This window comes from Pipistrellus hanaki (genome assembly GCF_964339955.1).
Source record: "Pipistrellus hanaki genome assembly, chromosome: 9".
In the NCBI taxonomy this organism is placed as follows: Eukaryota; Metazoa; Chordata; class Mammalia; order Chiroptera; family Vespertilionidae; genus Pipistrellus; species Pipistrellus hanaki.
The window spans coordinates 21354147-21381969 of NC_140511.1; the positions used below are offsets into that span (position 1 = coordinate 21354147).

Here is a 27823-nt window from a genome sequence, read left to right on the forward strand (position 1 = left end):
AAGAAGATATTAATACTTGCAAGCTAACGCCATCTGCAACTTGATTGGGCATGCTCACTGAATTTTTTTTCCATTTCACAAATAAATATTTTTATTTTCATAGTCCTTACTTTTCATTTACAACTTTTATTAAAATGAAATGCACTGCTCCTATTTTTAAGCAACAAAAATGGTTCTTATTTCCATATTACTAATCATTTTTCAGGAACTTAATCATTAAAAAAAATCAAGAGAAACTATATAAAATAATTGAATTTCTTAAGAATTAGTTATGTCCCGATGGTGTGGCTCAGAGGTTGAGCATCGATCTATGAACCAAAAGGTCAGGATTCAATCCTGGTCAGGGCATATGCCGGGGTTTCAGGCTCAATCCCCAGTGTGGGGCATACAGGAGACAAGTTGACCAATTATTCTCTCATCATTGATGTTTCCATCTCTCTCTCCCTCTTCCTTTCTCTCTGAAATCAAGGTTTTTACAAAAAAAATTTTTTTTAAAGAATTAGTTATATTAATTCTAGATTATGCTTTTGCTTTTTACTATTATCCCCTTTGGCTACCTTTTCGTAATTTATCTAAATTTCCAAATGAGAAAAAGGAAACCAATTTTCATTGAAAAAAAGATATTTAGGATATGAGCTTAAGAATAACTAATAAATACAAGTCTCTTACTGCTTGGCTGGAATGGCTCAGTTGGTTGAGTGTCATCCTGTTCACGGAAAAATTGCCTGTTTGACTCCCAGTCAGGGCACATACCCGAGTTGTGGGTTTGATAATGGTCTGGGAATATATAGAAGGCAACTGATATCTGCCTCTCTCTCTTCTTAGTGTTCTGGGATGAAAAAACTCATTAAAAAAACCAATACAGTCTCTTACTACATTCATTGCTCTGATGTTGGGCTTTGTTATAATTTTATTCCTCTAAGTACTGTTGATATATTTCAGTAGAGCCTCATTCTATATACTCTGACTTCAGATTGACAATTTCTATTTTACAATATTCAAGAACTTCTAGATCAAAAACATTTTGACTCATGTAAATTCATGTAAATGTAGCCCAAAAGACAGTGTATTAATAGATTTTAAAATTATCCTATAAAGGCTAATATGCAAATACACCCAATGGGGGAACAACCAGAACAACCGAACAAACGGTCGCTATGATGTGCGCTGACCACCAGGGGGCATATGAGGCACACGGTGGGCATGGCTGTGGCAGGAGGGTGGAGCAGGTGAGGGTCCACCAGACCAAGGCGCCACTCCCTATCACTGGGGTGAGCCTCTGGTGGTTACTGAAAATTCCTTGCTCCTGTGCACCCGCTGCTGGCGCCAGCCCCACTTGCACCCACAGTGGCTGCTTGTACCCACAGTGGCGCTGGCACCAGTAGCTGTTGCTCGTACCTGCTGACAGCACCAGCCCCATTTGCAGGACTGCTGACAATGGCCCCAATCGCTCTGCACTGTCAGCATGTGAGAGCCAGTAGTGGTGGGAGTGGGGCCATGGGGGGATGAGCTGGACAGGGATGTGGAGGATGGGCTGAGACCCACCCTGTGCCTACTGCAGCCTTGTGGCACACAGTTCCTTTCAAGGTGTACGAATTTGTGCACTGGGCTCCTAGTTTTAAATAAAGAAACAGTGGCTACCAGTTCACATGAACTGATTAAATTGTAAATTATCAAATCATATCAGTTACTTACCTATTGTATATGTAATATGTTATACCAAGCATTGCATATTGTTAATAAGTCCTAACCATGTGCCAATTACCTTAAATAGTGTCATGTAATCTTAACAATAGCCCTGTAAGTTCAGTGTAATATTATTGTTATCCCCACTTTTCCAAGTGAAGAAACCAAGGTAGTTAGGAAGAGTAAGTATAATTTGTCGAAAAATCTTATAGGCAGTAAGTGAAAAAGGTGGGATTCAAATCCATGTCCACCACATTCTCAGAACCCTTGATATTATCCCCTATTCTTGATTCTGTTTCAGTTTACTCCAAAAATGAAAAGTAGAGCTTCAAAGTTTGTGAACTACAACACATGATGTAGGAATTATCAAATTCCTAAAACCTGCTGTCAACTTTCCAACTTCTCTCACATCCTTATCCTTTACTGTGCTTTTTCCAAGTGAAAAACCCTATACTTTGTCATTTTTACTTTTCACATCTATTCTGTCATTTTCCCTGGTAAAAAATTCTCTTTCCCATCTGGTCTCTGTGCTGACAGAGATTACACAGAGCAGGAATAATACAGCAGGAAACATGAAGGCAGTTCTGCACTCCTATGGCTGCCTCTCAGCATTTCACTCACTGCAATGAAAGTGTTTAACACATTCCTCTAACGTGTATCATCTGTCTCCATCAAGGAAGCACTTTCTACACCCATCTTGGGGTATTTCCTAGGGATCCCATGCAGGTTTATCGGGAATCTCAAAGTGCTACATTGGTAGGATTTGGGCATTGATTTAAAAAAAAAGATTTAAAACATAAATGAATCTTTAAAATGTACAGTAATAATGACCTTTGACTTTAGATTATTATCAAAGTTACATTTTTAAAAAGCATACATAAATGGGTTAATTGATTTTGCTTAATTTAAATCAAGTAAAAGAGCTTGTGATTTTTAATTTTTGTAAACACTCTTTGGTGTCAAGTTATTTTTGAATTATCACAGAGTACTTTTCTGACTTTATTGTTGCTTTAAGATTCAGCAATCTTATAGGTCACTGTTAACAAGCTACTACTAAAAAACTTAGTATCTTCATATAAAGAAATCTGGTTAAAAGAGAAATATCACTTTTCTATCCCCAAGTCCTTATTTTCGAATGTCTAACAAATATCACTAATATTTAACTAACAGTCAGTATGTAGATATATAAGACTCACGAATAGATCGAAAGGCTGTTATGTTAAATTAATACTCTATAAGCCTTAACACTTAAAAAAAATTTTTAAATATATTTTTATTCATTTCAGAGAGGAAGGGAGAGGGAGAGAGAGATAGAAACATCAATGATGAGAGAGAATCATTAATCGGCTGCCTCCTGCATGCCCCCAACTGAGGATGGAGCCCATAACCCAGGCATGTGCCCTTGACCAGAATTGAACCTGGGACCCTTCAGTCTGCAGGCCGATGCTCTATCCACTGAGTCAAACTGACAAGGGCAGGCATAACACATTTAATAGAACTTCTAAAGAGCAATCACCTCAAATAATTTACTAAAATAGGATTTGTATACTATCATTACATATTTCAATGGAAAGTAAAATAAACCATTATCTTATTGAATTATTCAAAATTCCTTCTATTTAATTTTCTTTGAAATTCTTTTCACAAAATTTAGTTATTTATTTGCCAATTAAATGGACAGAGAATAAAAACATCTTCAAAGGATCTAGTTACCGTATTTTCCGGCGCATAAGACGACTTTTGAAACGAAAAAAAAAAGCCTGCTCAGATTGGCAAGAGTCAGAGAGGCGGTCTATTAAAAAAAGAACTGGTGTTGCCTCGGAAGTGGGGGGTAGTCTTATACAGAGAATGTAGGCCTAAACCTATGTTTTAACTGTAAAATTAGGGGGTTGTCTTATATGTGTGGTCGTCTTATACGCCAGAAAATACGGGTAAGTCTTGCCTCTAGAATCCTTTCCAGTGTACCTTTATTTGTACTTACTAATAAAATTTGGGCAATCACAAACTACAGGTCTCCAGTCCAGCAACAAAATCCATCCTTTCAACCCTCCTGTCTTGAAAAACGACTTCTAAAACCAAAGTATAAGAATCATTTTGGCTAAACAATTATTAGACTGAATAAAAGAAATAGGATTTCTTAAATCTTAGATTTGGAGTGAAACTTGAAAGTTTATTCAGTCGAGCCAAACATTAAAAAGTAAGTCTGGGATCGATCCAAGATGGCTGCGCCCAGGTAAACACCTAGCCGCAGCCACACACAACAATTTCAATAAAATACAACTAAAATATAAAACGGACATTACCCAGAACTACAGGAAAGTTGACTGACTGGAAATTCTACAGTGAGAATCAAGGAGAAAACCAGAAGGAAGCGCGGAGGAGCTGGAAAAGCCCAAGGTATGGAGACGAGGCGCGCGGAGAGGACGGAGCCGGAGAGGACGGAGCCGGAGAGGAGGGAGGCGGAGTGCCTGGCAGGCGTTCCCTAGCGGAAAGGAGATAAAACTCCGACTGTGCTGGGCCCCCGACTGCTCTGAACCCCAGTTCTAGGCCAGACCCCGGGGACTCAGGCTCAGCTATAGGGAGCCGGGCTGTAAGGCGGAACCCCGGGAAGCGGCGAAAGGAGGTCCCGGTGGCACGCAAGGGACGGTCGGCTGTGCCACGGGATTGCCCTGACGGGAAGGAGACTGGGGCTCCAGACTGCTCTGAACGCCACCTCCAACTCCACTTCCAACTGAACTGAACCCCAATACCGGGCTCATTGTGGAAGAGCATAGACTGTTTGGCAGCAGGCGAAAATTGAGGGCACCTTTCTCTCAGAGGTGCCGGCAGCGAGCACTGAAGGACCCGCATAGGGCGGGGCCTACGGAAGCCAAAGCTGCAGGCTCCACCCTGAAACACCGTCCCATCTGTAACTGCGAAATGCGACAACAAAATAGATCACAAACGAAAGAAATGGAGGACAAAAAGCGTCTGGATGTAGAGTTCAAATCTACGCTTATAAGGTTTTTCAAGAATTTCCTAGAAAAGATGGATAAGACCTATGAGGATATGAAAAGAGATCAACTAGAATTAATAAGGAGTCATCAAGAAATGATAAGGGATCAACAAGAAATAAAGAATACATTGTCTGAAATAAAAAATATTTTACAGAGTCCTAAAAACAGAAGGGAAGATCACAAGAATCAAGTCAAAGATTTGGAACATAAAGAGCCAGAAGACACTCCTCCACAGAAGCTAGAAGGCAAGAGAATCCAGAAAATTGAAGATAATGTAAGAAACTTCTGGGACAACTTCAAGCGAACCAACATCAGAATTATGGGGGTCCCAGAAGATGAGAGAGAGCAAGATATCGAAAACATACTGAAAGAAATAGTGACAGAAAACTTCCCCCACCTGGAGAAAGAATTAGACTTACAAGTCCAGGAAGCGCACAGAACTCCAAACAAAAGGAATCCAAAGAGGACCACACCAAGACACATCATAATTAAAATTCCAAGAGCAAAAGACAAAGAGAGAATATTAAAAGAAGCAAGAGCAAAGAAGGTAGTTACCTATAAAGGAGCACCTATACGATTGTCAGCTGACTTCTCAACAGAAACCATGCAGGCCAGAAGGGAATGGCAAGAAATATTCAAGGTGATGAATAGTAAGAACCTACAGCCAAAGATAATCTATCCAGCAAAGCTATCACTCAGAATCGAAGGTCAGATTAAGAGCTTCACTAATAAAAAAAAGCTAAAGGAGTTCATCAACACCAAACCAGAATTATATGAATTGCTGAATTTGGTTCTTTCAGAAGAGAAAGTAAACAAAGATAAAAATTATGAACAACAAATACGTAACTATCAGCAAGTGAATCTAAAAACCAAGGAAATTAAAAAAAAAAATCTGATGAACAATAGTAACTGTTGAATATAATAGAATCAGAGGTATGGAAGGGGAGTGAACTGACGATTCTTGGGGAAAAGGGGAGAGGGGGGCGTGGGAAGAGACTGAACATAAACTGTGCACCTATGGATGAGGACAATGGGGAGTGGGGAAAGGGCAGAGGGTGGGGTGGGAACCTGGTGGAGGAGAGCAATGGTTTGGGGGGGGAGAGGAACATTTGTAATAATATGAACAATAAAAACTTATTAAAAAAAAAAAAAGTAGGTCTGGAGACTCTACAGAAAAATGACAATGTTTTATTCCTATGACATTCATTCCAAAGCATTTCAACACCATGTAGAAATCTATTATTTATTTTTAAATTTAAATGTCCACTGAAATGAAAGACAACAATCTCATGCATGTAATTCAGAGTAAAATGAGGTATTTACTATATCAATCTTATCAATAGTCTCAACTTGATTTGGTAGTTAAGCCATTTGTATTTGTGAACATACTTAGAATCCACTTGAATTTTCACATATACTTAATTTAACACCTTACTCTCATTTTAAAACTTTTGCTGACTCATTTTCTTTTTTACACTGTTTGTTTTATTTTTTAAAACCTTTTTGGTTTCACTAAACCTTTAATGGTTTTATTGATTTCAGAAAAAGAAGAAGAGAGAGGGAGAGAGAAACATCAATGGATTGCCTCTTAAGCACCTGACCCAAATGTGCTCTACCAGGATGGAATTGACTGGTAACCTTTTGGTGCATGGGACAATGTTCAACTGAGTCACACAGGTCAGGGCTCTTCCTTTCTTAATTGATCATACTGTCTGACCATCCCATTGAAGAAAATGACTTCTAGTGTCCTTGTTAAATACTCTTTCCTCTTTAAGGTACAGAGTCCATTTTATCATACACAAAATCTCTTTAAGCAAGCAACATCCCCACACCCATCACCTTCTGTAGAAAGTGTTCTCCAGCATGTCTACTGATGTTTTAAAACTAAAGGCCCAGTGCCCAAAATTTGTGCACAGTGGGGGATGGAGGGCCCTCAGCCTAGTCTGCACCCTATCCAATCCAGGACCCTTTAGGGGATGTCCAACAGCTGGTTTAGGCCCAGCAGTCGGACATCCCTCTCACAAGCTGGGATTTGTGGAATTAATCTTATTTCAAGAGTTTATATAAACAAAGTTTATAACAAGAAAATCTCATTCACGAACCTTGTCTACATTTACATTTTCAGCTGAAGGGAGAGGGGGAGAAATAGAAACATAATTGATGAGAATCACTGATCAGCTGCCTCCTACATGCCCCACACTAGGGATCGAGTCTACAACCTGGGTATGTGCCCCAACAGGAATTGAACAGTGACCTGGTTCATAGGTCGACACTCAACCACTGAGCCATGCTGGCTGGGCTGTTTTTTTAACTCATTAAAAATGTGTTTTAAAAAAAGAGAAGAGTGTGAAGGAACAGTAAAAAAATTCCAGCACACTGGCATCATCTTTAGGGGCAATGACATTTCAAATTCTTCACACTCTCAAGTCACACTGTCAACCAACTGCACAACCCTCCCCACTTCCATCAACCCCTTTCCAAAGGCTGCTGCTGCTAAGAAAACCTATAGTGCAGCTATAATATTATGTTGGTCAATTTGTTGGATAGGGAAGATGTATGAGCTATGAAGAAGAAAGTCTTGATGAAGGCGAGAACTGCCAATTACATCTGTGCCTTAAACCAGGGAAATAAGCAAAGGGGACAAAGTGTGGGAGTCAGAGGAGTGGTCAGAAACCCAGCCCAAATGCCTCAGTCCCTGATGCCAGGCATGGGGTTGCATCTGCACAGAGGAAGGGCCACCTTTTTCTAATACGCACAAAGATGCAAATGGAGTAGTTATGAACTTAGGCCCATATATCAGAGAAGAAAAAAACTTAACAGTATCTAACTTACTAGGTTAGAAGGAAATAAACCTTTATTTACTACCTACTATCTGTATTAATAAAAGGGTAATATGCTAATTAGACCATCCAACTTCCTTCTGGACAAAGCTATGGTGGTGGGGGCGGAGGCAGAGGTAGTTAGGGGTGATCAGGGCAGCAGGGAATGCAGTTGGGGCCATGAGGCTGGCAGGTGAGCTGTTAGGCGGTGATCTGGTAGGCAGGCAAGTGGTTAGGAGCGAGCAGTCCTGGACTGCGAGAGGGATGTCTGACTGCCAGTTTAGGATGGAACTTAAACCAGCAGACAGACATCCCCCGAGGGGTCCCGGATTGGAGAGGGTGCAGGCCTGGCTGAGGGACCGCCCCTCCCCGCCCCCATACACACACACTGTGCATGAATTTCGAGCACTGAGCCACTGGAGTATTGTAATAAAAGCTTTAGATGTACTGTATCATTTCCTTTAATAACTTCCTCTCTATAAGAAGGGGCAATGTCATTCCTCATTATGTAGATGAGAAAAACAGCAGATTGAAGTAACTTGCTAAATAAAAGGCAAAAAAAATGAAACAAGATTTATACTCACATTTATCTCCTATGAAAAAGAGGGAAAAATGCTCAATAACACATACTAGACCTAAGAAAAATGCCTTGGGGTTTATAAGTTTCTATTGTCCAGTTAATCTCAAGATAGAACAAATATCTGCTTTAAAAGGTTGGAGGTTAGGAACACCATAGCTTGGTTTCCAATCCAAACCACAGAAGGAAGGGGGAAACCTTCAACTTTAAAACCACAGACACAAGCCTGTCAAAGTTAACAAATATAGGAATTTGAGATACTCCAGAATTAAAACTTAAAAATCTGTTGCCTTTTAGACATCAGCCCCAGCCCCTTTATGTACCGAGGCCCAGTGCATGAATTCATGCACGGGTGGGGTCTGGCCAACCCCGCCCCAATTGGGGCCTGATTGGGGCCACGCTGACTCAGGGGAGGGGCTGCAGGTGATGGGCCAGTGGGCCCCGCTCCCGATTGGAGTGGGGGGTGCGATCTGGGGTGGGGCCAGCCGGGGGGGGGGGGGGGTAGTGGCTGCCAGCCTATGATGGTAAGGTGGGGCTGGCCAGGGGGAAATATGTTACTTTGAAATAAGTAAGTCTCCCCTGTGAAACTGAATAGAAAATAAGCATCACCAAGGATCCAGTTTTTTTAGAAGAATAATTACTGTTTTCCACAGAGAGTTTTACCAATGCACAAGCATTATTCAGAGTGATCTAATTACATCGTCTCACTCACCTGAGGCCGAGTTCATCATACTTTGCTGCACTGGTGGACTTGTGGGGGCTGTAACATTTATCTGGGTGAGCATAGCCTTCCTGGGATCCTGCCATGTTGTTGTCTGATCGATGTGACTGAGATAAAAAAACAACAACACACCAGTGCATTAGATAACAAATACCAAGTCCTAAAAACAACAAACCCACTTATCAAAATAGGATACATTACATGGGCTAATAGGCCAAGATTCTAATCTAGCTCTGCAAAAGCACATATCATGGCATCTCACTGCTCCTACCGTTCCTCCACAACCTTTATCCTTGTATCACTCAACTTTCACTTCTTAGATCTTACAAGTGCAGGATTGGAAAAATCTATGCCTGAAGCTTTAAGTGAAAGGAAACCGTTTTCACTGTGTAGACAATTATTATGCACTTCTAATTTAAACATAAAATGTCATTTATAAAGTAATAACTTGTAAGAGTGGTCATATGACTAAAATTCAACATTTTCAAGGGACCCATTCACGTTTTTTCTCTTAAGCTAAGAATGCAAATTAATTTTTAGACCTAAAACCTTTTAGGTAAAACACAAAGATATTAAGTCTTATTGTAATATATATCAAGGCCAAATTAAATTAAAACTTCATATGTAAGTTTTTCTTGTATCCTGTGACTGTTATTTGCTTACCAAAACATTTCAACTTTTTCTACATGCATTTAACTTACTGCAAAATATCTTAGACATATGCATATAGATTTTTTCACCTATAAAACTGGGATGAAACCAGCTAAAGGTTCCATAAAATATAATACTACAAGGCATTTGGCACAGTATCTGGAAGACAAGCATTCAATAAATACTAGTTTCCTCCGTCTAGCAAATGTTTAAGTGAAACAACTAAAAATACACGAAACTACTATTGATATTATCCTGGGGGGGGGGGGGGAGAGCCAGAGATGCAGGATTCTCTTCTGTGTAATTTATAAAAGCAAAATTTGAAAGTCAGCTAGCATCTAATGATAGGGATTGGTAAAATAAATATTGTTTAATATAATAGATTATAATGCAGCTATTGAAAATATTTTACAAGAATATTTAATAACATGGAAACTATGCATATAGCTTTTTAAATTAGACTGTAAAACAATACAATATGAGGCTTATTGTTTAAATATATGTGTGTAATGAAAACATATGGGAAGAATAATCATCAAAATGTAACAGTGTTTATTTCTAGATGGCAAAATTACAGAAATCTGCTTTGCTAGGTTTTCTTATTATTAAACAACCATGAACTCATATTATTTTTTAAACTGGTCAAGGGAGAATGGCTAGAAATAAGGCAGTTTTAAAAAGTAACCCTCCCAAATCATTTTTTGTTATGGCTGATTAAATTTCAAATCTGGGTTCTCTCTTCTTGAATAATCCCATGATAAATTCCCAAGTAAATGGTTAGGAAATGATACCCTGTCATTTACTTTCCTGACATGGAATTAGTACACTATCTTCATCAATAACATTATCAATAGCACAATAAAAAAGGATCATAGACCCTGGCTGGAATGGACCAAAAATATTATCTACCAGAGATAGGAAAATTCCTTTAGGTCCTAAGCAAGAGGATGAAATCAGGGAGGGAAAATATGGGAGATGTATACACTCAGGAATAAGATTGATACCTGTCAATTCAGCACTTCTTTCTGTCTACTGGTCATACATGTTTTTTAGCAGTAGCACTAGCATTTGTTCAGGTCTAGACAATACAGGCAAAACCTTATCCAAGTCTTGCTATGTAAGCACCCCATTCCAAAAGATCGAGCCCTTAACAAGCCCAGTAAGAGCTTATTCCTCTTCCTTTTCAATTCTCCGTATGAGCTGCCAAAGAAATTAAACCATAAAATGTTCTCTATATCTATAGTGTTTCCTTCTTATGCTATAGATGATAAGCAATATACATATGGTAATTAATATAGTCATACTCAAGGAAAGAAATTTAAAATCACAAAATTTAGAGAAATATTTCTCACTGTCCAATAGGGGCTCTTAAATTTCAATGAACCTTATGCCACTGCCGTATTCCTTGTCTCCAATACTTTTAAAAATCCCTAATATCTGTGAAGGATAAAGAAGAAGAGGGAATTGTACTACAAGCAAGTTTATGATCTGAATGCTAAAGATTTTTGAGTTGAGTTTCTTGAAAAACTAACCAGTTATAGAAATCATATTAATCTACACTAATAAAAGAGGAAGATGCAAATTGCCACACCTTCGTGACACCCACCAACCAATCAGGAGTGAGTATGCAAATTAACCCAACAAAGATGGTGGGTTAATTTGCATGCACACTCACCTAGCAGCAAGGGGGCAGGACGCAGACATTCCACACTGTCCCAGTCGTTCCGGGCCTCTGGGCAGTGTGGGAAGGCAGAAGGTGGCTCTGGGCCAGCGCAAAGGCAGTGCTGGCAGCCAGGGGAAGGAAGGCCCATTTTTGCACGGATCTTCATGCATCGGGCCTCTAGTCTATTTATAACTAAACTGAACTCCATCCAAGTTAGGAAGACTCCTTCTGAAGCACACGCTTCTTCCCACATATTGGAGCCAACCTATAAAGCTGTTCTTCAGGCTTCTTTCTCCTTTAAATAAATTAGGGTTTTTAATATAATGCATAGTATACAGTGAATGTATAGTTTTACTACTCTCAAAAGATCAATCATTTTGCTGAAATGATGTAAGTACAAATGGTAAAATTCCTCCTCCTGAAAAAGCTGTTGAACCCCACTAAGAGTCTCCTAGGAGAAACCAAGATGGTGGCATAAACACCTGAACTTGCAGCCTCACACAATAACTTCAAAACTACAACTAAAGGACAAAACGGACATCGTTTAGAATTACAGGAAGGCTGGCTAAGTGGAAATTCTACAACTACCCTGTTTCCCCAAAAATAAGACAGTGTCTTATATTAATTTTTTTCTCCCAAAGTTGCGCTAGGTCTTATTTTCAGGGGATGTCTTATCTTTCCATGCGCTAGGTCAGCGTTTTTCAACTGCTGTTCCGCGGCACACTAGTGTGCCGCGAGATGTTGCCTGGTGTGCCGTAGGTGCAGACAAGACAAGAATTTTATAATTTTTCACTATTTTGTTTACTTAATATTTCATAATAAAGTAATTATAAAATACTTTCTTTGTGTTTATTTGATTCCTATTCAAGAGAATTACTTTATATATGGTCAATATAGGCACAGAGTTAAATTTTTTAACATTTTCTAATGGTGGTGTGCCTCGTGATTTTTTTCATGAAACAAGTGTGCCTTTGCCCAAAAAAGGTTGAAAAACACTGCGCTAGGTCTTATTTTCGGAGGAGGTCTTATTTTTGGGGAAACAGGGTACAAGAGAAGAGAAAAGCACACTGAGACTCACAGGAGCTGCGGAAGTGCAGTGGTATGGAGGTGCGCATGCGGAGAAGGCTGGCAACTGAGTACACAGCTGGCTTTTTCAATCTGGAGGGAGGCACAAGCTCCTGACTGCTTTGAATTCCAGTTCCAGGCAAGACTCTGGGGACCCAGACTAATACAGAGAGAAACTGGACTGTCTGGCAGTGGGCGGAACTCAAGGCGGCTTTCTCTGAGGTGCTTGCAATGATTACCAACGGACACTGAGACCGGGGGCCTCTTAGGGCAGGGCAAATGGGAAGCCATTGCTATTTTCTCTGCCCTGAGACTCTGCCCCATCTAAGCTGTGCACAGAGGCTTTTGCATATGAATGGCCTGGTCCTTTGAAATCTAAACTTACCTAACTAACTGCAGCAGAGTCAGAAAGACCCAGAACATCCAAAAGAAGGCCCAAGACCCCACAGCAGCTTGCATTGCTTCACAGCGAGGCCTCATCTGGGCACCTCCAAACCCCAAACAAAGAAGAGGAATCTGCAGATCTCTCCATAGCTCCTGCTGGATGGCCTCAGACAGAGGCTAAATTAGCACCTCCTTGGAGATCCAAGAACCAGTGTACCCAGGGATCAGAGTGAGACCATCCAAATTACAACTCCTCAGATCCATAAGGGACACCAGCAGGGTGCAGACTCAGTGAGCACCAAAGCCCAAATGAAGCAAGTCTTGTCTCATAATGGTATCTCCAGCACAGAAGTTCTCCCATCGTAGATACTGCTGATCCTCACAGCCAATTGGCCTGGAGGTTAATTCCTCCCAGGGATACCAACAACAATCAAGGCTTAACTACAACAAGTCTGTGCACACAGCCCACAAAGGGGTGCACCAAGAGTGTGCCACATAGAAGAGACTGGGGAGGCTGAGCCAATGGGCCCTATAGGACACCTAGCATACAAAGCCACTCTATCAACTCAGGGAAGCAGCCAACATGCGGAGACAAAGAAACAGGTTACAAATGAAAGAAATGGATGAAAGCAAATGACTGGATATAGAGTTCAAAACCACAGTTATAAGGTTTTTCAAGAATTTTCTAAAAAAGGCTGATAAATTTAGTGAGACCCTCGAGGACATGAAAAAGGATCAACTAGAAAAGCATATACTGACTGAAATAAAAAATAATATACACAGATCCAAGAGCAGACTAGAAGATCACAAGAATCAAGAAATACAAAGAAGCAAAAAACACCCACTGGAAAAGAAAAAAGAAAAAATAATCCAAAAATATGAAGGTAGTGTAAGAAGCCTCTGGAACAACTTCAAGCATACCAACATCTGAATTATGGGGGTGCCAGAAGAAGAGAGATAGCAAGATACTGAAAGCCTATTTGAAAAAATCCACAACTTTCTATGGAATAAAGATGCCATTATTTAAATTGCCCATCTACAAAAGCATGTGACTATTTAGATCTAAGAAAATGTGAAGTAAAATTAACTTCAGTATTTTTGTCTTCACTTAATCTATGAAATGAAATTATGAAAAATACTATTTTATCCTAATGTAAGTCCATTTTCAACAGCATACCCCAAAATACCCAGCTTTCCATTTTACCACAGTACAAGAATCTTTATAAAAACATTTCATGCCACAGAAAAGCATTTTTGCTAAGACCAAATAAACCGTTTGCCAGGCCTACTCTTCCCCAGATATCTGCCCGTGACCTTCCCTTACCTCCATTTGGTCTTTACTCAGAAGTCATGTTCTTAGTGGGCCTTCCCTGGTCATCCTATCTGAAGTTCCAAGAATATAGGGACTTTTATTCATATTATTAGCTACTGTATCTTCAATGATTATAGGAGTACTTGACATATTTGTCAATGAATTCTTTTTGCCCTAAGAACATCAAACTTTCTCCTTAAGTCATTATAACTCTACTCACCTTAAAAAAATAATAATAAAATGAAATTACAAGTAAGGATTATAGATCCACTAGAATTAGCAATAAGGAGCTTATTGGTGACACTGGCAAGGTAGTGTCAGTGGCATAACGAGGGTATAGTGAATACAAGGTGAAGAAGCAAACAACTTAAGTGTATAGGTAGGAAAGCAAAAATGCAACTGGATGAATATGAGCTTTTGCTTTTTCAAGAGGAGAGACACACATGTTTAAATGTAAATAGAGACAGAATAGTTGAAGATGTGCTAAGAGATCACTGAAGAGTTACAGTCATACATCCACTGGTGGGGAGAAACATAATGTAGACATTGCTTCCATTGTAAAAGGAGGTGAGAAAGAATAGGACAGAAGCAAATAATTTCACTGGCTAGTGAAAACTGAGTGATTTCTGATATAATTTCTACTCTCTTAACAAGGGGTATAACATTGAGGTTGGCATTACTGGTATGCCCCTTATGCACACAGAATATTGAGGAATTTGCACATGGACATATATACATACAGTACAAAAAAAGAACTGCATCTGGTACCCAAGAATTCTGAAAGCAATTTCTGTACAAGATGTATCTGAAAAGCATGATACTAAAACATAAATTCTTTGTAATATATATTGAATAACAAATATATTTCCTAAGTACTAAAAAAGGACACGGCCAGCATGGCTCAGTGGTTGAGCACTGACCTATGAACAAGGAGGTCATGGTTCAATTCCCAGGCAGGAGGAACACACACTGGGATTTCAAGCTCAATCCTTAGCAGAGGGCATGCAAGAGGCAGCCAATTGATGATTCTCTCTCATCGTTGATGTTTCTATCCCTATCTCCTTCTCCCTTTGTCTCTGAAATCAATAAAAAAATATTTTTTAGCTGGGACTGGTTTGGCTCAGTGGATAGAGCGTCGGCCTGCGGACTGAAAGGTCCCGGGTTCGATTCCGGACAAGGGAATGTACCTTGGTTGTGGGCACATCCCCGGTAGGAGGTGTGCAGGAGGCAGCTGATCGATGATTCTCTCTCATCGATGTTTCTAACTCTCTATCCCTCTCTCTTCCTCTCTGTGAAAAATCAATAAAATATATTTATTTAAAAAAAAAATATATATATATATATATATATTAAAAATACTAAGAGGGAACAGAGTTAAAGGTATTCAGCATTTAATAAAAGATAAAGAATATTATAAAATACTATTTCTATTCCCACTAGAATATAAGCTTCTTGAAGGATGTGCACCTGGGAGAGTGTCTGGAACATAGTAGGGCTCAACAAATATGTGCTGAAATGAAGATTAAAGCAGTGTGCATTATTTAATAATGTGATGACTAACAATTCCAATTCTAGTAAATGCTAACCTGGAAAAGCATTAAAATTTTTTTTATCACTTTGATTCTTACAAATGTCAAATTATAGATAACAGAATAGAAATATAATGACCAAATAGATAAAATGAAGGAAAAAAATCATAAAACAGTAATTTTAGAGTTAGAGCAGGGGTAGTTATAATGTAACACAGAAAATAATTAAAGATTTAGTTTATCTTATTCCTAAGAATAGTGTAGCTGGTGAACTTACTACAGGAAAATAAATGTGAAATTCTACATATACTTTAATACCTAAATTATTTTTGCTGTTATTTTGGGAAAGAAAAGGTGCTTGGACTTATGACCAATGTAAACTCTATGACCTCACCCTGGAGCTGCTATGGATGGGAAACAATGAACTTGTCGAAGTTTAGATTGATGCAAGATAATCAGCTGTACTTTGACCAAGGCCCATGTCTTGAAGCAGTTTCTGCTGTGTACACAGGGCCGCCTCTGCTGTTGATTTTTGTCTCTCTTATTTTACACTGCAGAATCTGGTCTTACATATTGGATGACTTAGTAAAATGTATATATAGAACCTAAAAGGACAAAAACCAAGTGTAGCACTGGAAAGCACTGACTTTTTCATAATACCACAGGTTAACTCAGGCTCTGATAGCAATATTTAAAGAGCTTCATATCCTCCTATGAAATGTAAATCTTATGCAACTCAAACCTGGGCCTTGAACATGCAGGGATTCTGACCTTATAAAGAATAATAGCCGAAACCGGTTTGGCTCAGTGGTAGAGCGTCGGTCTGCGGACTGAAGGGTCTCAGGTTCGATTCCGGTCAGGGGCATGTGCATTGGTTGCAGGCACATCTCTGGTAGGGGGTGTGCAAGAGGCAGCTGGTGGATGTTTCTCTCTCATCGATGTTTCTAGCTCTCTATCTCTCTCCCTCCTCCTCTCTGTAAAATATCAATAAAATATATTTTTTTTAAAAAGAATAATAATATTTCTGCTACATCTTCAAATTACTGGGGAAACCATAAAAATACTAAATGCTATCTGAAGCTTCCATGGAGAGAACCAAAGACCTTATCTTCCCAGAAACAACTTTCAGAGAGAATGAAAATGTGCCATTGTTTCATAAGTCTCTTGCAAAAAAAATAAAATAAAATAAAATAAAAAAAGAAAGAAAAAAACCTACAATTTATTAACATTAAGTGATATGTCCAAAAGCAACTGACCAGTACATAGCTGTGCTAAGATTTAAACTCAGAACTGACAAAAAATCTGTGCTCTTTCTCCTACATGAGACTTCCCTCATATGTTGTAAGTGCATGTCATGTGTTGTTTACATTTCTTAAGACTAATCCCTACGTCACTGCCTCCCCTCCAACCTTTGCAATAATCTTTAACAATAAAAGCACACTATGCTAATTAGACCAGACATCTAGACAAAGCGGGGGCTGCAAGGAAAGCCTGGATCCCAGGTGCCCGAGGGAAGGCCTACTTTTGCAAGAATTTTGTGCATCGGGCCTCTAGGTAAGTATAAAGAGGCAAAAATCTCCTGTGCAATAACACCTAGTAGACCAAAATCCAGGCTCTCAGTTGGGGGCTCCATTGGTTGGGGCTCAGAATCCTTATTTTAAATGCTTTATTTTTCAATTCATTAACTGTTAAAACTAATACGGGACAAGCAAATGAGCCAAGAGTAACACGTCAGATAGAAATCTGTTTATCATACAAAATGCACAACCATTAGAAAATGTTAATGATTAGTTAATTGATGGCACTGGTAAAGAGACATTGGTTATGGGGATATTATGCTTACTATTTCTTTTCCTTTAAATTGGTGGTTTGCAGCTCTAAAAAGTTATGCTGACTTTTATTTTTTTTTACTTTTCTTCAGAAACAACATTTCTGGCACTGATACAAATTAAGATATAGTTGTGATAACCTAGAGTTGCTTTCCTATCTATGTACTGACTTCTAGTTATACTTCAGTGTCAAATCTCCTATAAAAGTTAGTTTCAGCCTGGCTGGTGTGGCTCAGTGGCTGAGTATCGACCCATGCACCAAGAGGTCACTAGTTCAATTTCCCATCAAGGAAAGTACCCAGGTTGCAGGCTCAATCCCCTGCAGGGAGCGTGCAGGAGGCAGCCCATTGATGTTTCTCTCTCATCCAAGTTTCTATCTCTCTTCCGCCCCTCCTCTCTCTCAAAAATCAATAAAAGTATATATGTTTTTTAAAGTTGGTTTCAAAGACTCCTGGTAAACCATCTCTCAGAATCTCCCAAAAGTAACTCTTCCTATTGTTTATTTCAACATATTGTATATTGCCACAAGGCAGTGTAAAAAAAAACACAAAACAAAACAAATGTTTGTTAAAGAGTAGTAATGGATCCATTTTGGAAGTAGGTCATAGAGAGATGATTTAGACAAAATTTATTACTTAAAAAAAAAAAAAGACTTTTGCAAATCAAGTATTATCAATACTATAAAATCAACAAGTATATAAGCTTGGATGAACCTCTGGTTTTTAAAAAACATCTGCTACATTTCTTGAGACTCCTGTTTTTCCTCAGGTAATCTTTTCCCCAACTGGCCCACAAAACACCCAATTTCTACCCAATATTTCAAAACCCAGATCTCTGCCTTTCAGAAGCCTCCTTTGTGAATAGTAAGAAAAGTAAGGAAGACATGGATTCAGATTCCAGTTCTGCCAATCATAATCTGGGTTGTACAGGCAGGTCACTTTATCATTCTGTTTTATCTTTAGTAAAATTGAATTCATTTATTTACTTCCTTCCTAGATTTGTGAGGATTAAATTTGGTAACATTTATAAAAGCAACTAGTACTATAGTTCCTTGTACACACAAAATGCCCTCAAATATTTTTCCTGACATCTTTTCTGTGCCAAGTCCAATATTTAAAATAGTAAACACACAAATAAAGAATAAAATAATAATAAATAAAACAAAACAAAATAAAATAAAATAGGAAACACTACCTGGTGAACGGCTGGGACAAGTCAAGAAAATGTATAAGAATGAGATTTGAGTTCAACTTTCACCTTATAGGTGATAAAGAGATACAGTAGGCAGACACTACAGGTGGAAACTGAAATGATAAATAAATGTTCCTTCTGGACCATTAGATCAACTTTCACAGAACTATCAGCATAGAGGAACAATGAACTAGAAGAGGAATCATGCAAGTATAGAGATACTGGCTCTTAGGGAAAGCACCCCAAAAGAATTTAGGAATAAAATAATAATCTCATTCCTATAACCAAATTCTTAAAATATTCATTATTGAAAATCTCTTCATACAAATATATGTATTTTTAAATTAAGCCATAAGACAATCAACTCTGTCAATTTAAACCAAGGCAAAGAAATAGCAGTATTTCTTATGTACCAGTCAAGGTCCATCCTAATAAATTCTAACATGCTCTTCAAATTCTTGGCTATATGTTGTATTACTAAATACTGAATTCATTACCCTTACTAAAAAAAACAACACACAACTGATTAACATAATGGAAAGTGGGTTTTATAATGATAGAAAAATATTGATGACTTTCTTATATCTGTCCTTAACATTTTAGATTAGCTTTATGTTGCTCATTAGTGAAAGCATTAGAGAACTATGCTAATGTCATTTAGTAAAATGATTAACATTCTCACTGATACTGTGATAAAGTTTAGAAACCTCAAAGAATAAATAACTAACAATTCCCGTATACTTTGTTCCTCAAGAGTGTGGGCCTCCAGCCACATTAACTTCTGGGAGGGAGTTGGTTAGAAATACAGAGCCTCGGATTCCAACCCAACCCACTGACAGAGAATCGGCAACTTAACAAGATCCACAGAGATCTGTGTGCACATTCAGGTTTGAGAAGCTCGGCCTACAACTGTGAGACTTGACCTCCAACACTGAGTTTTAAGGATGACTAATGCCTGGAGGGTAAATATTGTGTTTAGATCTCAGACTTAAATAAAGCAAAACCAATAACCTGCAGTAAATATTCAAAGTTTATTCTGCATCATTACTGCAGAAAGTACACTGAAATCCACCAGCTACCGATCATATTGCAGTAAGTACCACCTACATCGCAATGACACGGCCTTCTCACTCCTTGTTGCATCACTGGCTGCAGTGGCAACAGTTTACTCCTTTATGCTTACTTTTAATTAAAAAATAAAACAAAGAGCACTGCAGCCTTTCAAAAATTGATTTGATATTGTACTATCAATACCACACAATTTTATTCAGCAATTTTCAACTTTTTTCATCTCATGACACACATAAATTAATTGGTAAAATTCTGTGGCACACCAAAATATATCAATTTTGCCAATCTGAAAAAAAGGGGGGGGGGGGAATAATTTTGATTCATTCACATCGGAGGCTATTGTTACGTTGGCGGTTGTCATTTGATAATCTAAGGCAGTGGTCAGCAAACTGTGGCTCTCGAGCCACATACGGCTCTTTGGCCCTCTGAGTGTGGTTCTTCCACAAAATACCACGTGCAGACACGCACATACAGTGTGATTGAAACTTCGTGGCCCATGCACAGAAGTTGATTTTCGGCTTTCAAATGAAATTTCAATCATTGTACTGTTGATATTTGGCTCTGTTGACTAATGAGTTTGCCGACCACTGGTCTAAGGAAAAAGAGCTCAGTGCCCCTGACTAAATAGTCAGGTATGGCATGTTTTAAAAATACTAGCAGCACACCAGTTGGAAATCGCTGATTTAGATTAATGCTTATTAATTTAGAATCTAGATGGGAGGACGCATTTATGGTCATTACAGTCCTATAAATATTTAATAAGGAGACAGTACTGAATGCTAGATTTCTGGCAACGCAGTACATGACTTCCACAACTCTGGAATGTCCTGCCAGATATCCATGTAGGAAAAGGCCATATTTACACACAAAACTCCACAAAGTGTTTTTGCACAATTTTAATTATTTAGAAGTTTTTTTCAGAGGAAAGGCTGGGGAGGGCAGGTGGGTGGGAAGAGAGTAACCAAAGAACATGTACGTATATATACATAACCCATGGACATAGACAATAAAGTGGTGAAGACCTAAGATAGGCTAGAAGGGGTAAATGGGGGGGGGGGGGGGGGAGAAGATGGACATATGTACTTTCAACAATAAAGATTCTTTTTTTAAGAAAATACATTTTATTGAGTTTTTAGAGAAGAGGAGAGAGGGACAGAGAGTTAGAAACATCGATGAAAGAGAAACATTGATCAGCTGCCTCCTGCACATTCCCACAACTAAGGTACATGCCCTTGACTGGATTTGAACCTGGGACACTTGAGCCCGCAGGCTAACACTCTATGTACTGAGCCAAACCGATTAGGGCAATAAAGATTCTTTTTAAAAAATAATTTAATAATATAATCTAAAAACTATATAAACAGAAACTTTAAAAAAAATACACCTGCCCTGACTGGTTTGGCTCAGTGGATAGAGCGTAGGCCTGAGAACTGAAGGGTCCCAGGTTCAATTCCAATAAAGGGCATGTACCTTGGTTGCGGGCACATCCCCAATGGGAGGGCGGGTGTCCAGGAGGCAGCTGATCAATGTTTCTCTCTCATCGATATTTCTAACTTTCTATCCCTCTCCCTTCCTCTCTGTAAAAATATCAGTAAAAACATATTTTAAAAAAAATATATCTGACAAGTGTTTAATCTAACACACCTTTTAGACTTTCTTCATTGTACTGCAGTAAGAGAAAACCAAAAACAAAGCAAATGTTTTGGCAAGAGTGACCTGCTTAGACTCTGATAAAATGTATCACTGTGAACTCATTTTTTAAATATAGCTATTAAGGAAATTGTTAGAAATTCCTAGCCAGTTTGGCTCAGTGGATAGAGCATTGGCCTGTGGACTGAAGAGTCCCAGGTTCGATTCTGGTCAAGGGCATGCACCTTGGTTGTGGGCACATCCCAAATAGGAGGTGTGCAGGAGGCAGCTGATCAATGTTTCTCTCTCATCGATGTTTGTAACACTCTATCCCTCTCCCTACCTCTCTGTAAAAAATCAATTATATATATATATATATATATATATATATATATATATATATATATATATATATATATTTTTTTTTTTTTTTTTTTTTTTTTAAAGAAGAATTTCCTCCAATAAAGGTGAACAAAGATGACTGTTTTTAAGCTAGAGGCATCTTGGCAACCAAATCACCACCATGCCTGAAGAAAGTTAGAAAATACTTAAGTATATGTAAGATCACTAACGCCAACTAAAGATTGCTTTATTTGAAAAAGTTGTCTTTAGAAAACAACGAAACAAGCTTAAAACTGGAAAACCAGGAATAATACAAAATAGATGTGTGGAACATTTTAATTTAAAAACTTCTGTTACTGCTGTCAGGCCCTCAAAATATTATGATGGCAGGGCTTGTTCTAAAATTCAGAAGAGTGGGCAGTCAGCCCAGATTTATTGCTTACTTATCAAGCCCATGTTTGTTGTGCAAGTGTTATTTATAGAGTCACATGCTAGAGGCTGTACCCTGTCTAGCTGAACCTACACGCCTAATTGACTCTAGGAACAATGATACATTGTTCAATCTAATCCTTCTAAGAGCTGAAGTTCCTAAGCCACAACCATATGCTTTTTATGTTTGCATATGTCTACACTGGACTATTTTTTGAATCCTCAAAAGTTGCACATACTGTAATTTCTTGATAAGGATGAGAACACTCACAAACTTTGCCTCTATGAAAACAGTTTTAATATTACTAGAAATCAAAATCTTACATTGGAATTTAAATAATTGGGCTATCACTCAAAGCTATTATAATATGGGTTAAAATTATGAGCCAAGTATGGACAGAAACACATAAAAACAAAGATGACAATTGATTATACTCTACAAACTGTACACCCCACTGCAATGTGACCCTACACCACTCTTAGGTTGAGTAAATTTAACATTTGCCCACAAGTATGAAATCAATTTAAACACAACTTTACCATGTTGCCCGACAAGAGTGACATGCTTATACTATACATCTCCCCTTGGAAATGCTTATTCCCTAGGGAAGGGGTGAGGATGGAGCAATTATGAGAATAATGCCAAAGCTCAAGTGGAGGCTTCCTGAAACAAGCACACAGGTCTCTCAATCTAGATCTCAGGTGGCTTTTATCTGTAGTTGTGCTTAGCAACAATCTTTGCATAATGACTAAGAACATTCTCCCCAAAGTTAAAAAATAATTTATTTGTCATCACAGTATGAACTGAGACTCATGGTTGTATTACTAGAAGGATTGGAATTCCAGTCCCTTGATTCTCAATTATAAAGTCTACCTGCTCCTTTCATAAGAATAATCTTACACACACACACACACACACACACACACACACACACACACACACGAAAAAACAAATATCAGAACTATGACCAAAAAAAGAAGAAAAAAAGAGCTCTGAGTAATTTTAAGACACAGAAAAATCCCATATAATAAAAGGCTAATATCCAAATTGTCCTCTTGGGCAGGAGTTCGACTGACAGGGAGTTCAACTAGGGGGTGGTGCCTTCCAGCCAAATGGCCCTGGCCTTGCTCCCCTACCACTCCTACTTGGCCTGGCCCCCTCATCCCAATTGGGGGCAGGTCCGGCCAGCCAACCTTCTGCACCCCTTCCTCCCAGCCAGCCTGGCCTGACCCAGGCAGGCTGACTGGACCTCACATGAGCATGAATTTGTGCACCAGCCTCTAGTCTATAAATATTATTCAAAATGTGATCCTTAAAGCACTTGCATCAGAAATACCTGACTTATTAGCTTCTTTGTATTTCTAAGCATAGTAAGATTGGAGAGTAATTAATCTAACAATTTTACATATTCTTCCACAATCTGAGATCCTTGCATACAACCTAATAAGACATTTATGTACTCAGAAGAGCCAGATAAAAAAATGCCATCTCTTTTTTCTTGAATGTTGTTTTCATTGATTTTTAGAGAGAGAAGGGAGAGGGAGAGATGTGAAAGAGAAACATTGATCAGATGCCTCCTGCATACACCATGGGGAACAGACCCACAACCTGGGCACATGCCCTGACCAGGAATAGCACCTGAAACCTTTCAGTGCACATGACAACGCTCAACCACATCAGCCAGGGCTTTAGGAGATAGTTATTTTTCTCATATTTCACTGTTTTGTTTAAATTGATACTCCTGAGCAAATAACTATTTTAAATGAAACTATTACATGACAAATGTCAAAGAGAAATGAACCTTTTCTTATATATGTTGTTAAACCTTTATAGTATTAGTCTTTCATTTATAATTGCTGTTACAGCAGGAAATAAAATCTGTGTGTGTGTGTGTGTGTGTGTGTGTGTAGAGGGGCCAGTGAAGATAAGGCACAAATGTGTTCAGTACCAACTCTGACCTCATATGCCATGACATGATTTAGGCCTGAGGCCCTCAACCAAGCACAAAGAAGGGAGACAGGTTTAGGCAGCCACACAAAGCTATAATCAACTTTCTGTGTCTCATCAGACACCAGCAGCTTCCAAATAAGGATCTGTTGAGTGTGTTGGCTCATGTGTCTATACTGTGAGGAAATCACATTTAGTTAAAAACCTGGAACCATATTCATTCCTTATTTATGGCAACATTCAAGTTTTCAGCTGTTATCAATGCAACAAGGCTCCAGTCACCCAAAATATTAAGATAGGACAAGTCTAACAGTTCCCAAATGGCAATTACCAGGAAGACGCTGAGAAAATCCATAATAAACACTTTTAAGCAAAGTAGGCAAATGGCCCTACTACAACAAAACACATGTAGAACTTTTGTCAGCATCCTCTATCCCTGCCATTTTGATTAAATTAATACTTGAATTAGTTACAAATCTTACATATTTTCTCTTTAATTTTCATTTTAAACAATAGTTTGATAAAACTATAGAATGTTTTCAATCATCTAAAAATATTCATATTGAAATTAGCAAAATAACTTGAGGGAAGACCTCAAAATCTGTAAGTTAACTTTTATATATTCTATACCACATTTTCAGAATGAATGTCGCAAAGGGGTGCAGGGTTCTTTCATCATAGCCAAGTAGTCATTTACCTTTCTTCCATCCATTAAAAGTTATTTTTGAATGCTCATGCCATGCTGGTAATTTTTTTTTTTTTTTTTAAGAAAAATGAATACTACATACTCATCCAAAACAGGCTTACCTTATTAGGTAGGGCTGGCTTACATAGAATACACTCAGTAGTCTATCAAAATTAAATTATAACATACAGATTAAATGTCTCCCTCCCTCTGTCTCCTCTGGACTTAACACTCATTAAGAGAGATGTATGTACACCTGAAACTTATATACAAAAAAAAAGTCTTTTTGCAGATTCTGCAGTTCACTAGAATCAGAACAGTTGTTCAGGCTGAAAACTAGGATTTAAATCGCTCTTCTAAGTTATAACTGAAATCTAATCCTGTGAGTAAAAATACAGTTTTCTTCTTTGAATCTTTCAAGTTAAATAACTATGAAATTCAATTATACTATGAATTATATTAACACCTTTTTGAAGGAGTTTTTATGGATATGGGTAGAAAATGTGACAAATGGTCAGTAAAAGGAAATTAATAAAAGGTTATACTATAAACACTAAGTAACATGATCACCTAGGACAGTGCTTCTCAACCTTTTTAATGCCGCGACCCTTTAACAAAGTTCCTCAAGTTGTGGTGACCCCGAACCATAAAGTTATTTTCATTGCTAATTCATAACTGTAATTTTGCTACTGTTATAAATCGTAATGTATGTATCTGTGTTTTCCGATGGTCGTAGGCGACCCTGCTAACAGTTCTCAACCTGTGGGTTGCAACTGCTGTAGAGCCTAAAACCATTGGAAAACACAGATATTTACATAACTATTCATTAACAGTAGCAAAATTACAGTTATGAAGTAGCAAGGAAAATAATTTTATGGTTGGGGGTCACCACAACATGAGGAAATGTATTAAAGGGTCGCGGCATTAGAAAGGTTGAGAACCACTGCTATAATGTATTAAAGCAAACAGACAGAGACTCTCCCCACAGAGCCTACTTTGGTGGGAAGGAGCAGTGGCTGAATGGCAATAATGTCTGCCTAATATGAATCACTCATATCTGTGAAATTGTGGAAAGTTTTTGTCACTATTGCTCAAGAATGACATAATGGAACTGCTGGACAAAGACAAATTAGTAAAATGGCTTAAGGGGTAGACCAGACTAAGCTTAACTGGAATGCCTAAATCTATAAAGATGGAGATGTGGAAGATTCTGAAATTCTCAAAACATGAAAATCACTTCACACCCGAAGGTAAACTTTGGCCATCCATCAGTATTTCATGACTCTATGACCGTGCTCACATAGTATCCTGGCTTCAATTCCTTTTCCCCTCTCCTATCAAAACCCTTTGAGGCCAGCAGCTCAAATGCCTGTTTCTAGGAAGAGTTCCTGAGATCTCCCCCACCTCCACTCAGCCCTTAAAGATCCAACTGTGTCCTCCTGTTTTCATGAAAATGTCTTTAGAGTTACCACTATACTATGTCTTTAAGCTCATTCTAGACTATAAGTTCATTTAGGCTCAATACTCTCCAAACATGGTATACATCCATAATGTTTTAAGGAACAAGAGGACATTCATGAAATCTTGTAGATTTATGAAGCTCTATGGAAGTGAGAGGCATTGTGGGGCGTGGGACGGGAATACTATACCACCGTAACAAATATGAAGGCAGAGAATAAATCTAGGAATCTGAGTCAGTAGTATGCCAAACTGATTCTGTCATATGAATCTTTTCAGATGTATAAATTAAATTAGAAACATCTGTGTTAAGAGTTTTTATCTGATCAGCCAACTGGCAAGCAGGCAGAAGACCTAGTATTAGAAGAGCTCAAGATCTCAGAATTACTTGATCCAACATACTCATGTTACAAATTAGGAAAATGGCAAACACAAAGTAAAACTGACATTTTCTTCTATAATCAAACAAGTCCACATAAGTAATATATGATGGATTCTGTGGATGGGGGAAGGTGAGAAAGAATAGTTAAAAAACAAACAAACAAACAAAAACACAGACAACTCCTGCCTCTCAATTCAAGCAATCTCCAAACTATAATAAAGCACTAAAAAACCATCAACAGAAGGCCACATATAACATCCCAATCTGCACAGCAAAAGAAACAAAATGAAAACACAACTTATAGAATAGAAAAAAAAAATATTTGTAAACTATATATTTAATAAGTTAATATCCAAAATATACAGGAAAGCCCTAGCTGGCCTGGCTCAGTGGATAGAGCGTCAGCCTGCAGACTGAAGAGTCCCAGGTTCAATTCTGGCCAAGGGCACATGCCTGGGTTGTGGGCTCGATCCCCAGTAGGGGATGTGCAGGAGGAAGCCAATCAATGATTCTCTCTCATCATTGATGTTTCTATCTCTCCTCCCTTCCTCTCTGAAATCAATCAATACATATACATATACATATACATATACATATACATATACATATACATAAACATATACATATACATATACATATACTTCTTTAAATAATTCAATAATCCAATTTTAAAAATGGGCAAAGGACCTAAATAGACATTTGCCCCAAGAATATAAGGAAATGAAAGTGAAAATCACCTCACACTTGTTAGAATGGCTAGCATAAAAAAGATAAAGAATAAATACTGCCCAGGATATGGAAAAAAGGGAACCCTTGTTTGTTTGGACACTGGTGGGATTTGTGAGTTAGGGCAGCCATTAAAAAAAAACACAGTATGGAGGTTCCTCTAGAAATTAAAAATAGAACACCATATGACCCACCAATTCCACTTCTGGGTATTTATCCAAAGAAAACAAAAACAATAATTAGAAAAGATATAAGCATCTCACCTCCATGTTCATGGCAACATCATTTACATTAGGAGTCTTCAAACTGCGGCCCGAAGAGGAGTCTGATCCAGCCCGCCAGGTTTTTTGGGCAGTGAGCGCAGCCAAGGTGTTACAGTAGTAATTAGTAGTTCATATAGTCCGGCCCTCCAGCTCTCTGAGGGACCGTGATCTGGCCCCCACTTTAAAAAGTTTGAGGACCCCTGATTTACAATAACCAACCTAAGTGAACATCTATGTAAAAATGGATAAAGATGTTGTGGTACAGGTTTTTCCAACTACCCAAAGTGCAATGTTTCTACAAAATCTCTGAAAGCTGAAATGGCCCAAAGTGAAGAATATACTACTGTGCTAATGTAGGTCTTACTTGTGAGACCTGAAGATGTGAAATGTGAACTGTCAGAAAGCAGGGTATAGTCAATGAAATATTATTCACCCATTAAAAACAAACAAACAAACAAACAAACTGA

General features: G+C 38.3%; 1 protein-coding gene across 12 annotated transcripts in view; it reads right to left on the reverse strand.

The window, feature by feature from the left end:
- YAP1 (Yes1 associated transcriptional regulator) overlaps positions 1–27823 on the reverse strand; it is a 110466-nt gene that overhangs the window by 53063 nt on the left and 29580 nt on the right. For all 12 annotated transcript variants that reach the window (XM_084893595.1, XM_084893585.1, XM_084893586.1 and 9 more), the window contains exon 3: positions 8791–8906. In XM_084893595.1, coding sequence (XP_084749721.1) covers positions 8791–8906 — 116 coding nt within the window. The remainder of the gene's footprint in view (positions 1–8790; positions 8907–27823) is intronic.